A 14,014-nucleotide genomic window follows, 5' to 3' on the forward strand; every position below is an offset into this window, starting at 1 on the left:
TTTCTGCTGTCCCTACCAGGTTTTAATCCCGACTCTGCCCAGGGATTATAAGGACTGGCCCAAATCCCGGCCCCAGAGGAAGGAGAGGAGGGGGCACTCTCCGGCCTCCCTGCAGTAGCCTCCTGGGCCCCCAGCCCATGCTGCCTCCCTCGCAGCCCCCACCAGCAGGTCCCTCTGAGCAGCCCCCCGCCTGGCACACAGCCAACACTCAAAAGAGCCCCCCAAAGCCAGGCCTGGTGGCACATGGTTCCATCTCCAGCACCACACACAAACACACACCAAAAAAAAAAGAATAAAAAATAGGGCAAGGGGTATAGCTCAGAGGTCAGATGCCCCTGGGTTCCATTCCCAGAACCGCAAAAAAAGAGAGCCCCCATCTCCTCGACTTGGAGACAGTGCCTGCCTTCTCCCTGGCAGGAGGTGTGTGTGGGCATCTCGACTTCCCCGACGGCCCTGTCCTAAGGGCGCGGTAGCGAGGGCGTCCGACATTCAAGTCTCACTATGCCGGGCACTGGGGGGCTTTTCGCGTGCGTTGCAGGTCACCCTCATAGCCCTAATTCCACAAATCCTGCAAACATGAAGGAATCCATGAAGTAGGAGCCACCTGCCCATCCTGTGACAAGAACAGCCAGATCCGGGAATTCCTCAACTAAAGGGCTCTCAGTCAAGTGGGCCTGGTGGTGCACACTGCAATCCCAGCACTCGGGAGGGTGAGACGGGAGGATCGCGGTCCACGGACAGCCTCGGCTACTTAGGCCCTCTGCAACTCAGTGAGACCCTGTTTCAAAAATAAAGAATAAAAAATAGGGCAAAGGGTGTAGCTCGGAGGTCAAATGCCCTTGGGTTCCATCCCAGATCCCGCAAAAAAAAAAAAAAAAAAAGCCGGGCGTGGTGGCGCACGCTTGTAATCCCCGCGCTTGGGAGGCGGAGACAGGAGGATCGCGCAGGTTCGAGGCCAGCTGTGCTGGCTTAAGAGACCCTGTTTCCAAATAAAAATATAAAAAATAGATCTGGGAGTGTAGCCCAGAGGTAGAAGGGCTTCCAGGAACCCCAGTACCACCAAAAAAAAAAAAAGTGATCTAGAGTCAATCCACCATACCAAGACAGAAACAAAGATCAGACTCATAGAGGGTATTTGGAGTGAGTGAGTGTGTGTGTGTGTGTGTGTGTGTGTGTGTGTGTGTGTGTGTGTGTGTGTGGGGCCTCTCTGACCACGCAAGGACAGTTCTTCCTGGACTGCAAATCACGGGGTGCAGCCCTTGAGCGGCCGTGGAGCAGGACGTCCCTGGCCCTGATCTCTGGGACCTTCCCTCGCCCCCACGGGGCGGCCATGCTGCGCTCCCCCACACACTGCGCCTTCGCCTGGCACCGGCCTCACTCCCGGGAGCCCTCCGGGTGACCGCTGCCCGGCCCGGGAGTCTGTCCAGGCAGGAAGCAGAGCCAGGCGGCGCCCTCCTCCCCTGCAGACCCTCACCACGGTGGAGCCCGCTTGTAGCCTCTGCATTCGGGAGGCTGGGACAGGAGGATCGGTTCGTGGACAGCCTCAGCTTCTTAGGCCCTCTGCAACTCAGTGAGACCGTTTCCAAATAAAGAATAAAAAAATAAAAAATAGGGCTGGGGGTGCAGCTCAGGGGTAGAATGCCCCTGGGTTCCATCCCCAGTACCGCAAAACAAAACAAAAAAGCCCTGAGCCCACCCACCATCGTGGGGCTCCCGAGGTAGGGTTGCTGAGCTCGGCTTTGCAGTGAGGGGCAGCAGGACCGAGCACTTGTCGCATAAGGTCAAGGCGGGCATCGCTGGAGGCAGCACCCGACGCCTCCCTGATAGCCCCGGCCCGAAGGACCCCGCGTGGGTGCCGGGACACTGAACACGGGCCACCAGCCCCTCGGGACCCTGGCATGGGAGCCGCCCTCACGTCCCGACCTGCCGGTGCCCCCGCGATCTCAGGGTGCTTAGGGCAGCCTCGGCCCCACACTCAGGAGAGCGGGAGCGGAGGAACTGGACCCTGCTCCTGCCCGGGCGGGGCTCCAGCGTCCCCACACCTCTGGACTGGGCGCCCGGGGGCCCCGGCAGGCGCTTCCTGGCTCCGCAGGTGTGGGGTGTCCCAGACCAGCGCCCGGCCCGGGCGGCGGGAGGGCGCGTCCTGCGCGGGGGGCGCCCGGCCGCCCGGACCCCAGCTCGCGAACCCCGCCGCCGCCGCGCGGGGCCAGCGCCGCGGCCACGCCCGCCTCATTTACATACGCGCCACGCCCCGCGACGCCACGCCCACCCATAGCCGCGCCCCTTTCGTGCACGTCACGCCCTCCTGCTGTCACCACGCCCTTTCCTTCCTCGCCACGCCCCTTTCGGTGCAGCCACGCCCCTCCCCGTCGTGGCCACTCTTCTCATCCTTCCACGCCCTCCCATCGTGGCCACGCCTCCCGTCCTTCCACGCCCCGCCCCGTCCTGGCCACGCCTCCCACCCTCCCACGCCCCGCCCGTCCTGGCCACGCCTCCCGTCCTCCCACGCCCCGCCCCGTCGTAACCACGCCTCCCGTCCTCCCACGCCCCGCCCGTCCTGGCCACGCCTCCCGTCCTCCCACGCCCCGCCCCGTCGTGGCCCCGCCCCTGTCCCGCCCTCCCGCGCCGGGCGGCTCCGCGGCCATGTGACCCCCGGCCCGGGACGCGACGGGACGCGCAGGGACGCGCGGGGGTCGCGGGCGCCGCCCGGCGGGCGCCATGGAGCGGAGGTGGGTCTTCGTGCTGCTCGACGTGCTGTGCGTGCTGGTCGGTAAGAGCCGGGACGCGGTGGGCTCGGGGACACGCCCCCGGCCCGCGGCGGGCGGCGGGGAGGGCGGGCGGGGGTCCGCGGACTCGGCGTGGGGCCGCCCCGCCGCCGGCGCCCGCCCGAGGGGAGAACCGCGGCCGCGGGCTACGGCGCCCCGGGGGGGGGCGGGGGGGAACCTGCCCGGCCGGTTTGCGCGGGTGGGGGAAGGGCGCGGCCCGGGACGGGTGGGGAGGGGCGGGTCTGCAGCCAGCCCCGCCGGGCGGCTCGGGTCACCGGGGAGGCCAGCTCGCCCTCCAGGGCCTGGGGAGCCCCTCAGGGGCGCCCCGGTATCTCCACCGGACTCGGGTACCATTTCAGAGGCCTGAGATGTTTACTCTAAGATTTCTGTGGCCCGGACTGTACTGGGCCCCAATCGACTTGCAAAGGAGACACCCCCTCCCAGAGACTCCCCGCCTGCAGGCTGAGCCCCCACATCGTCCACCCCCTCCACTCAATGTGGAGGGAAGGCCTCTGGGGTTCAGCCCTTGGGGATGTGCAGGGAAGCCCTGACCCCTGCCCCGGCTCAGAGCCCGCGGGAGCCGCACCCCTCGCTCCAGGCTGCCTTCCTGCCTTCCCTGGGGCAAAGGGCGCCGTCCCTCCAGGGCACGGTAGGCCCGGCCCCTGGGGCAGCGCACCGCCATCCCCTGTGACTCACCCAGCATCCTGGCACCCTGAGCCCACAGGGCCCTAGACGGGAGAGAGGCAGAGCCAGGTGTGGTGGCGCAGGCTTGTAATCCCCGCACTTGGGAGGCTGAGACCAAGGATTGGAGGATCGCAGCTCAGCAAGCAGTGAGACTCTGCAACTTAACGAGATACTGTTTCAGAAATAAAAATAAAATAGGGCTGGGGGTGTAGCTCAGAGGTAGAATGCTCCTAAATTCAATCCCTAGTACCAAGAAAAATGTAAAGAAAGAAGGAGAAAGGCTTGAATACAGACATCTCAGAGCCAGGCGGGCATGGTGGCACTTGAGACTGAGACAGGAGGGTCACGAGTTCAAGGGCAGCCTCTACAGTTTAGCTAAGCCCTCAGCAACTTAGTGAAGCACTGCTTCAAATTAAAACAATAAGCTGTGTGTGGAGGTGCACATTTGTAATCCCAGCGCTTGGGAGGCTGAGACGGGAGAATCGCTGGTTTGAGGACAGTCTTAGCAACTTAGGGAGTTTATCTGTAACTTAGACCTTGTTTCAAAATACGTAGGGCTGGGGGTGTAACCCAGGGATAGAATGTTCCTTGGCTCAATCCCTAGCACCAAAAAAAATAATAATAATAATTTTTGCCGTGTACCCAGCAATTAAATAAAAAATAAAAAGAGCTGGCATGGTGGCACAGGCTTGTAATCCCAGTACTGGGGAGCCTGAGACAGGAGGATCGCAGGTTCGAAGCCAGCCTCAGCAACTTAGCAAGGCTTTCAGCAACCTAGTGAGACCCTGTTTCTAGATAAAATATAAAAATTGGCAGCTGGGCGTGGTGGTGCACGCTTGTAATCCCAGCATTGGGGAGGCTGAGACTGGAGGATCGCGGTTCACAGACAGCCTCAGTTACTTTAGTGAGGCCCTTTGCAACTTAGTGAGACCCTGTTTCAAAATAAAAATAGGGCTGGGGGTGTAGCCCAGAGATAGAATGCCCCTGAGTTCAATCTCCAGCACCAAAAAATAAATAAGATATATATGGCTGGGAAGCCCGGCGTGGTGGTACACCCTTGTAATCCCAGCCCTTGACAGGCTGAGACGGTAGGATCACAGGTTCGCCGCCAGTGTCAGCTACTTGGTGAGGCTCTCAGCAACTTAGACCCATTTTTAAGTAATAAATAGGAGCCGGGCGTGGTTGTCCTCCCAGCATTCGGGAGGCTGAGACAGGGGAGGCTGAGACAGGAGGATCGCGGTTCGCGGACAGCCTCAGTTCCGTAGTGAGACCCTCTGCAACTCAGTGAGACTCTGTTTCAAAATAAAGAATCAAAAATATCCTGGGGGTGTTTCTTGGAGGTCAAATGGTCAAATGCCCCTGGGTTCCATTCCTAGTACCACACCACACACACACACACACACACACACACACACACCCCGCTCCCGTGTGGCTCAGAGCTCCAGCTTCTCAGGGACGGGGACACGCGGCGTGGACATTCCCCCGGTGGCGGTGGCGGGTAGTCAGGAGGAAGCGGAGGAGAGGTGGGAAGAGGTCGGTGCGGGCTCTGGGTGGGGCAGCCGGAGGCCGTGAGGGAGGCCGAGCACGGAGGCTGGCGGAGAGGCCCGCGGCAGACGGCGCCTGGGTCCCGGGCACGTCTGCGGAGAAGAGCCACGCAGGGCGCCTGCCCCGGCTTTTGCAGCCGCTCTGCCCTTCGCCATCCTGACCGTGGTGAACGCCCCGTACAAGCGCGGCTTCTACTGTAACGACGACTCTATCCGGTATCCCTACCGCCCGGACACCATCACGCACGGGCTCATGGCCGGCGTCATCATCACGGCCACCGTCATCCTGGTAAGGCTGGGGGCGGGGGCTGCCCCGGAGGGGATGCAGGGAGGGAGGCGGGCGGCCAGGAAGTCCCCGCGCCGTCCAGGGGAGCCCCCGGTCAGCTCCCCCGGCGGCCCGCGCAGGTGTCCGCGGGAGAAGCCTACCTGGTGTACACAGACCGCCTCTACTCCCGCTCCGACTTCAACAACTACGTGGCGGCCGTCTACAAGGTGCTGGGCACCTTCCTGTTCGGGGCAGCCGTGAGCCAGTCTCTGACGGACCTGGCCAAGTACATGATCGGCCGCCTGCGTCCCAACTTCCTGGCCGTCTGCGACCCGGACTGGAGCCGGGTCAACTGCTCGGCGTACGTGCAGGTGGAGAGGGTGTGCCGGGGCAGCCCCGCCAACGTCACGGAGGCCAGGTGGGTGCCGTGTGCCTCCCTGGGCGGGGAGGGGCCCAGGAGGGGCCTGGGCCCCGCAGACCCCTGGAGGGGAGGGCTTCCCTCCCCCAGACACCCTCCCGCCGCTCCCGAGGTGTGGGCAGCAATTTCACGGGTTTTGTTTATCCGGGAGCGGACAGAGGACAGTGTGGCCCATGGGCTCGGGGCTTTTGGCCGGCTGGCAGCTTCTCTTCCGCTCAGCGCCCCCCCTTGCCGTCCCGGTGAGCTCCCGGTGAGGAATCGGCCCGCCGAGATCCCGCTCCTGCTCCCCGCAAGGGTCATCCACCCCAGCCAGGAGGGCTCCCACACCAGCACTGGGAGGCTGAGGCAGGGGGGGGGTCACAGGTTCAAGGCCAAGCTCAGCAACTTAGCCAGACCCTGTTTCAAAATTAAAAACAAAAGCCAGGCGAGGTGGCGCAGTTCCAGTGCTTGGGAGGCTGAGACCGGAGGATCGTGGCTCGCGGACAGCCTCAGCTACTTAGGCCCTCTGCAACTCAGCGAGACCCTGTTTCAAAAATAAAGAATAAAAAATAGGGCTGGGGCTGTAGCTCCAGTAGAATGCCCCTGGGTTCCATCCCCAGGGCGATGATAAATTAATTAGTTAATTAAAAGCCGGGAGGGATAAAAATAAAGGCCTTTGTGGTGGCGTACACTTGTAATCCCCGTCCTTAGGAGGCTGAGACAGGAGTATCGTGGGGTTGAGACGTGCCTCAGCAATCTAAGTTCCTGTTTCAAAATAAAAAGAAATCAATAAAATGAGCTGAGGGTGTAGCCTGGAATTAGAACACCCCTGGGTTCAATCGCCACTACCACCAAAAAAAAAAAAGGGGCGAGCCGGGGGTGTAGGTCGGTGGTAGAGCCTCCCTTGGTTTAATTCCCAGGACCGCAAGAAAAAAGAGAAAGAAGGGGAGGTTCTCGATGCCTAATCCCGGTCTGGGTATTACATGTCTGTGGCTCCCTTTGAGTTTACCAAAGTGCTTGGAGTTCTCTGGATTCCTGGCCGTGTGAATGAACGCCTTCTGTAAGCTTGGGGCGCTGCTTCTCTGCGGCTCCCTCTCCTGGACGCCCCCTGCAAGCGCCGGGCGGCTCACGGTGTCGGGCTTGTCGGGCTCTCCCTGTTCCTCTGTGGACGCAGTTGAAGCCATCCCTGGTCTTTCAACAATCCTCTGCCCCCTCCAGCCCTTTTCTTTTTTGTAGTGAGGATTAAACTTTCTACCTTTGAGCTACGCCCACAACTCTTTATATCTATTTACTTATTTACTTATTGTGGTCCTGGGGATTGAACTCAGGGGCATTCTACCTCCAAGCTACACTCCCAGCCCTATTTTATTCTTTATTTGGAAGCAGGGTCTCACTGAGTTGCAGAGGGTCTCACTAAGTAGCTGAGGCTGGCCGCGAACCCGGATCCTCCTGTCTCAGCCTCCCGAGTGCTGGGATGACAAGTGTGTGCCGCCACGCCCGGCTCTTATTTTTTATTCTTCATTTGGAAACAGGGTCTCACTGGGTTGAGGAGAGTCTCGCTACTTGCTGAGGCTGTCCTTGAACCTGCGATCCTCCTGTCTCAGCCTCCCCAGTGCTGGGATGACAGTCTCTGGCTTGTGAGCCCGGCCAGATTTCCTTAAATTACTGGAGCCAGAGAGCGCCTTGCCCTGTGGGCAGCCAGTGTCCCCTCAGGGACTGCGCCGGGCCTTCCTGCTCTCCTGGGCCCCAGGCAGCAGCTGCCGGGGGCCTGGTGTCAGGCGAGATGGAGGCCGGCCCCGCCTGGAGCGGGCGTGGCTCCCTGTGGGCTGGGCTGTCGGGCATGGCGGGGCCTGGACGGGTTAGAGGGCAGCCTGCTCAGCCTCCGCTCCCTCCTAGGTTGTCCTTCTACTCGGGACACTCCTCCTTCGGGATGTACACCATGATGTTCTTGGCGGTGAGCTCCTCTCCCTCCTCTCCCTGGCCAGGCCTGCCCCCCTCCCTGGGCCTCAGTTTCCCCAGTTGTGCCGTGAGCTGGGGTGGAGGCGGCCCCCTCCAGAGGGGCTGGCTGGTTTGATCGTATAAGCCCAGGCCCCAGGTCCCCTGAGCTGCGCTCCTGGCCTTAAAGCCCTGTCCAAGCCAGGTGCCAGTGGGGCACACCGGTCACCCCAGCACTTCGGAGGCCGAGACTGGAAGATCGCAGGTTAGATTACAATTTAATAAGACCCTGTTTCAGAATTTAAAAACCAGAGCCGGGCGTGGTGGCGCACGCTTGTCATCCCAGCATTCGGGAGGCTGAGACCTGGAAGATCGCGGTTCGCGGCCAGCCTCAGCTGCTTAGTGAGGCCCTCCGCAACTTAGTGAGACCCTGACTCAAAGAATAAGAAATAGGGCAGGAGGTGTAGCTCAGAGGTCAAATGCCCCTGGGTTCCATCCCAGACCCGCAAAAAAAAAAAAGAGAGAGAGAGAATTTAAAAATCAATAAAAAGGGGGGGGTGTAGCTTAGAGGTAGAATGCCCCGGGTTAAATCCCCAGCCACCCCCTCCAAAAAAACCCCAGGTCGTGGGCGGGTCCCTGCCCTGGGCTGACGGGCCGCCCCCTCCACCCCCAGCTGTACGTGCAGGCCCGGCTCTGCTGGAAGTGGGCCCGGCTGCTGCGCCCCACAGTCCAGTTCTTCCTGGTGGCCTTTGCCCTGTACGTGGGCTACACCCGCGTGTCTGACCACAAGCACCACTGGAGCGACGTCCTGACCGGCCTCCTGCAGGGGGCGCTGGTGGCCGGCCTCACGGTGAGTCCTGGGCCCCCAGGCCTGCCTCCGGGAGTCCAGGCCTTGCGGCCACCCCCCGACCTCCGACCTCGTCCCTCGCCCCCAGGTCCGCTATGTCTCCGACTTCTTCAAATCCCGGCCCCCGCCGCCCTGCCTGGAGGAGGAGGAGCTGGAGCGCAAACCCAGCCTGTCTCTGACCCTGACCCTTGGAGAGACCCAGGCCAACCACTACAACTACCCGGCCTCCTCCTCCTGACCGGGGACCCGCCCAGAGCAGAGCCCATGGCACCCGTGGGCCAGCCCGCCCGGCCCATCGTCCCCAGGACCCCTCGTTTCTTGGGGTTCTGCGGGGAGGGCCAAGCGCAGGGTGCAGGCCGCACCTGCTCGGCCTGGTGTCTCGGGGCTGGGGGCGGGTTCCTAGTAAAGCGGGGCCCGGAGCCCCTGTTCTGCTGCCTGGGGCAACTCGGGTGGTGCCCCCCATTCTCCCTGGGTCGTGGGGTCACCTGAACCCCGGCTCTGGCCTGCAGAGCCCTGGGCAGCTCCCCAGCCGCCCTCTGGCCGAGGCCTGCGGGCGGTCGTTCTCTGGGGCTGGAATCCCTGAGCGACCCCACGACATTCTGAGCGTCCCGTAAATCTCTTTTTAACCAACAATCCCTTTGCAGCAGTGACGCCTTCCCGCATCCGCAGATGTGTGGGGAGCGCCCGGCTCCTGGCCCCGGGTGGGGGGCGGCCCCGGCTGGACCCGCAGGTCCGGGAGCCCCGCGCCGGCCAGGGAGGAGCCCCGGTGCTGGGTGCCGTGGTCTCGGGCCGGGCAGGGGGCCGCAGAGGCGCCCCAGGCCCAGGGAGCTGGGTCTCCGCGACGCAGCAGAGGGGGCCGCCCGAGCCCGAGGAAGACACTGATGGGAACGGGTGTTAAGGGGAGTACTGAATAAACACTCGTGGCCAAAGAGCAGGTCGGCCAGGCGTTGTCCGTCCGCGCAGAAGGGTGCACAAAGCTGGGCCGGACGCGCGGCCTTTCTCCTTGGCCCCAGCCGGCCGCCCGTCCTCTCCCCTGGCCAGGGCCAGCCTCGGGCCAATCCACTGGATGCTTCTCCCAGGCCAGTCCTGTGGGGAGCCAAGCGCGAAGCCCGGCATGGCGCACGCTTGTCATCCCCGCGCTGGGGAGGCGGGGACGGGAGGATCGCATAGGGTAGAAGCCAGCCTCAGCTACGCAGTGAGGCTCTCGGCAACTCAGTGGGACGCTGCTTCCAAATAAAGTATAAAATAGGTCTGGGAGTGTAGCCTGGAGGTAGAAAAGCCCCTGGTTCCACCCCAGGACCACGAAAAAAAATAGTGAATCGCCAGCTGGGCATGGTGGCACATGCTTGGAATCCCAGTACTTGGGAGACAGGAGGACTAAGGTTTGCGGGCAACCCCAGCTACTTAGGCTCTCAGCAACCATTTTCTTTTCTTTCCTTTTTTTTTTGGCAGTACTGGGGATGGAACCCAGTGGCATTCTACTTCTGATCTGAGCTACAGTCCCAGTCCTATTTTTATTTTATTTATATATTTATTTGCAGATCTAGGGGTGGAACCCAGGGACATTTGACCTCCGAGCTATACCCCTGCCTTATTTTTTTTTTAATTTTTATTCTTTATTTGGAAACAGGGTCTCACTGAGTCGCAGAGGGCCTCACTAAGTCGCTGAGGCTGGCCGCGAACCGCGATCCTCCTGTCCCAGGCTCCCGAATGCTGGGATTCCAAGCATGTGCCCCCGCGCCAGGCTCCCGGCTCCTTTCTCTGGGAGACGGTCCTGGCTGCAGGGGGACCCGTGTGAAGATGACCTCAGTGCAGCGGTCTCGGGCTGACTCAGACCTTTGTCATCTCCGGGCCCAGAGGACACTGGGCTCTTGTTTCCATCGTAACAGGGCCTGTGGCAGGGCCGTCCTTGGTCCTCAGGGCTGTGACACCGCAGGGGGCTGTCAAACTTGAGCAAGGCACCACATGACCCCAGGTGGGGCTTTCTGTTTATTTCGTTTTGCTTATTTCTCAAGAACCATAATTTCGGCCAAGCCTGGTGGCACACACCTGTCATCCCAGTACACGGGAGGCCGAGACAGAAGGATCCTGGTTTGCACACAGCCTCAGCTACTTAGTGAGGCCCTCTGCAACTCAGGACCCGGTTTCAAAATAAAGAATAAAAGATCGGACTGGGGGTGTAGCTCGGAGGTCAAATGTCCCTGGGTTCCATCCCCAGACCCTTAAAAAAAAATAGGGCTGGGGGTGTAGCTCAAAGGTAGGATGTCCCTGGGGTTCCACCCCCAGTACCCCCACCAAAAAATAAAAGAGAATTGTGCGTAGGTCTTCCCTGGGAAACGGCAGTGAGCTTAAGCTGATCAGAGCAGATACCTCCTGCCTGCTGCACAGCCAAGAATAAGCATTTGGCTTGTGCTAATCTAATTAGGTGTCAGGAAAGGATTTTCATGCCACACATGGGCCAAGGGCTCCCTGCCCCCTTCCTTCTGTTAGAAATGATCAAAGCTAGCCGGGCGCGGTGGGCACGCATGTCATCCCAGCGCTTGGGAGGCTGAGGCAGGAGGATCGCGGCTGGCAGACGGCCTCAGCTCCTTAGGCCCTTTGCAACTCAGTGAGACCCTGTTTCAAAATAATTAAAAATAGGGCTGGGGGTGTAGCTCGGAGGTAGAATGCCCCTGAGTTCCATCCTCAGTACCGCAAAAAATAATAATAATAAAAGGAAGCTGAGCATATTGGCGCACGCTTATAATCCCCGCGCTTGGGAGGCCGAGACAGGAGGATCACGCGGGTTCGAAGCCAGCCTCAGCTACTGAGTGAGGCTCTCAGCAACTTAGTGAGACCCTGTTTCCAAATAAAATATAAAATAGGTCTGGGAGTGTAGTCCAGAGGTAGAAAGCCCCTGCGTTCCACCCCCAGTCCAACACACACACACACACACACACACACACACAATAATAATAAATGAACTAAAAAAAATAGGGCTGGGTTGTAGCTTGGAGATAGAATACCCCTGGGTTCCATCCTCAGTACCACAAAAATACACAACAGCTGGGCGTGGTAGCCCAGGCTTAATCCCAGTATTTTGGAGGCTGAGTTAAGAGGACAGCCTCGGCTACTTAGGCCCTCTGCAACTCAGTGAGACCCTGTTACAAAATAAAGAATAAAAAGCCGGGCGTGGTGGCGCACGCTTGCAATCCCCGCTTAGGCGCCTGAGACAGGAGGGTCACACAGGTTTGAAGCCAATCTCAGCTACTTAGTGAGGCTCTCAGCAACTTAGCGAGACCCTGTTTCCAAATAGAATAAAATATAAAATAGGTCTGGGAGTGTAGTCCAGAGGTAGAAGTCCCCTGGGTTCCAACCCCAGTACCACCAAAATAAATAAATTAAAAAATAGGGGTTGGGGTGAGGCTTGGAGGTAGAATGCCCCTGGGTTCCACCCCCAGTACTGAAAAAAAAAAAAAAAAAGAAAGAAATAGAAAAGAAAGGCCTCATGGCAAACACCTGTAATCCCAGTACTTGGGAGGCTGAGAAAGGGGAATCACAGTTTTGCGGCCAGCCTCAGTTACTTAGTGAGGCCCTTTACAACTCATTTCAAAATAAAGAGTAAAAAAAAATAGAGCCGGGTGTGGCGGCGCACGCTTGTTATCCCAGCATTTGGAAGGCTGAGACCATAGGATCACGGTTCGAGGACAGCCTCGGCTACTTAGGCCCTCTGCAACTCAGTGAGACCCTGTTTCAAAATAAAGAATAAAGCCGGGCGTGGTGGCGCACGCTTGCAATCCCCGCGCTTGGGAGGCAGAGACAGGAGGATCGCGCAGGTTCGAAGCCAGCCGCGCGCTGGTTTAGGAGACCCTGTTTCCAAATTAAAAAAAAAAAGTAAAAATAGGTCTGGGAGTGTAGCCCGGAGGTAGAAGGGCTTCCAGGAACCCCAGTACCACTAAAGAAAGAATAAAAAATTGGGCAGGGGGTGTAGGTCGGAGGTCAAATGCCCCTGGGTTCCATCCTCAGTACCAAAAAAAAAAGAAAAATAGTGCTGGGGCCAGGTGATAGGATGCACACTTGTAATCCCAGTACTTGGGAGGCCGAGACAGGAAGGATCCCAAGTTCCCCGCTACCCTCAGCTTAGACGCTTTCAAAATGAATGATAAATAGGGCTGGGGGTATAGCTGGGAGGTTGAATGCCCCTGGGTTCCATCCTCAGTACCACCAAAAAAAAAAACATTTATTTTGGTGCGTCTCAACCTGGGGGGCGGGGGCTTTGAAGCCTTTAGGTCGAGGAGTTCACGGAAGCCGCCGGCCCTGCGGAGGCTGGCTTGTGCACGTCGGTGCTGGGGTGCAGGGCGAAGTCTGCAGGCAGAGGGTGAGCTCGCCTGGGGGCCCCAGTGGGTGGCGCTGGTACATCTTGGCCAGCTCGTGGCGATTCGGTCCGGGGATGGAGCCCAGGGGCATTCGACCTCCAAGCTACAGCCCCTGCCCTATTTTTTATTCTTTATTTTGAAACCGGGTCTCACTGAGTTGCAGAGGGCCTCGCTAAGTAGCTGAGGCTGGCCTCGAACCGTGATCCTACGGTCTCAGCCTCCCGAGTGCTGGGGTGCCAGGCGTGCGCCCCACGCCCAGTTTACAGATTTTTTGCTGACGTGTATGCCAGGGGCCTGCTTTCCTGACCTTATTTTGTGGCCAGAAGCATACAGATACCGGGCGGATACTGGCTTATTTTCAAAAGGGCCTTCACGGATCGCAACCTTAGTAGTTGCGAGCCCCGAACACTAGGGGGCACGCGGCTACCCTGGACGTGGCGAACGCGGATATGTTGTTTCGCCTTGTGGGCGGGGCCTGGGGCTGGAGGCGGAGCCAGAGGAGCAGGACGAAGTGTGGGCGCGGCTGGAGTGGGGGTCTTCTGGGTGGCTTTGAGGCAGAAGGGAGTCTTGGAGCCCCGTAGGTGGCGGGCAGAGGGCCACTCCGCTCTCCTGCGCGGGTGGGTGGAGCTTACTGGTGGGCGGGGCCAGAGGAAGGGCGGGGCGGAGTCAGGTGTCTGGGGCGGGCGTGTGCAGGGGCCTGGCTCTCGGGAACCCGGCTGGAAGAGCGCTGAGCGCGCTGTGGGCGGGGCTGTGGGCGTGTCCTGTGGCGGCCCCGCCCACTCCAGGTTTGGGGGTGGAGCCGTCCGCTGACCTTCGGCGGGAGCCCGGGCTACGTGGGGCCGCCGGCGCTTCCAGCCGCCACCAAGAGGGCGCTGCGACGGGCAGGGGCTTTTGGAGAGCCGCGCAGGCTGTGGCCACGACGTGACGACAGTGGCTGGCTGAGACCAGGCCCCTGGACCGACAGACCCTCCGTCCCTTCGTGTCCCCTCGAGGCCACCCGCCCACCCCGTATTTCTCCAGGGACCAGGGAAAGATGAGGAGGAGGCGGGATAGGGAGCACTCCGCAGCGGACCCCGAGCCTCCCACAGGCCAGGCCCTGGCGCCCCCAAACGTGGCGGAGACGGTGCTCCGAGCCCCCGGCCCTGGGCTGGGCGGGAGGTCCTGAGAGCCCGGAGCTAGGTTCCGGCCTCGGCCCCCAAGAGGAGAAGCCTGGCGTGGCGGC

General features: G+C 60.4%; 1 protein-coding gene across 1 annotated transcript; it reads left to right on the forward strand.

Moving 5' to 3' along the window:
* Nucleotides 1–2,718: 2,718 nt before the first annotated feature.
* PLPP2 (phospholipid phosphatase 2) lies at nucleotides 2,719–8,675 on the forward strand (the record flags this gene model as incomplete). Its single annotated transcript, XM_080714187.1, has 6 exons — nucleotides 2,719–2,770; nucleotides 5,131–5,282; nucleotides 5,399–5,676; nucleotides 7,552–7,609; nucleotides 8,264–8,440; nucleotides 8,526–8,675. The coding sequence occupies 6 exons, from the start codon at nucleotides 2,719–2,721 to the stop codon at nucleotides 8,673–8,675; spliced, it is 867 nt and encodes a 288-aa protein (XP_080570313.1).
* Between the last annotated feature and the right edge of the window lie 5,339 nt (nucleotides 8,676–14,014).

This window comes from Muscardinus avellanarius, assembly GCF_963383645.1.
Source record: "Muscardinus avellanarius genome assembly, chromosome: 16".
Taxonomy (NCBI): Eukaryota; Metazoa; Chordata; class Mammalia; order Rodentia; family Gliridae; genus Muscardinus; species Muscardinus avellanarius.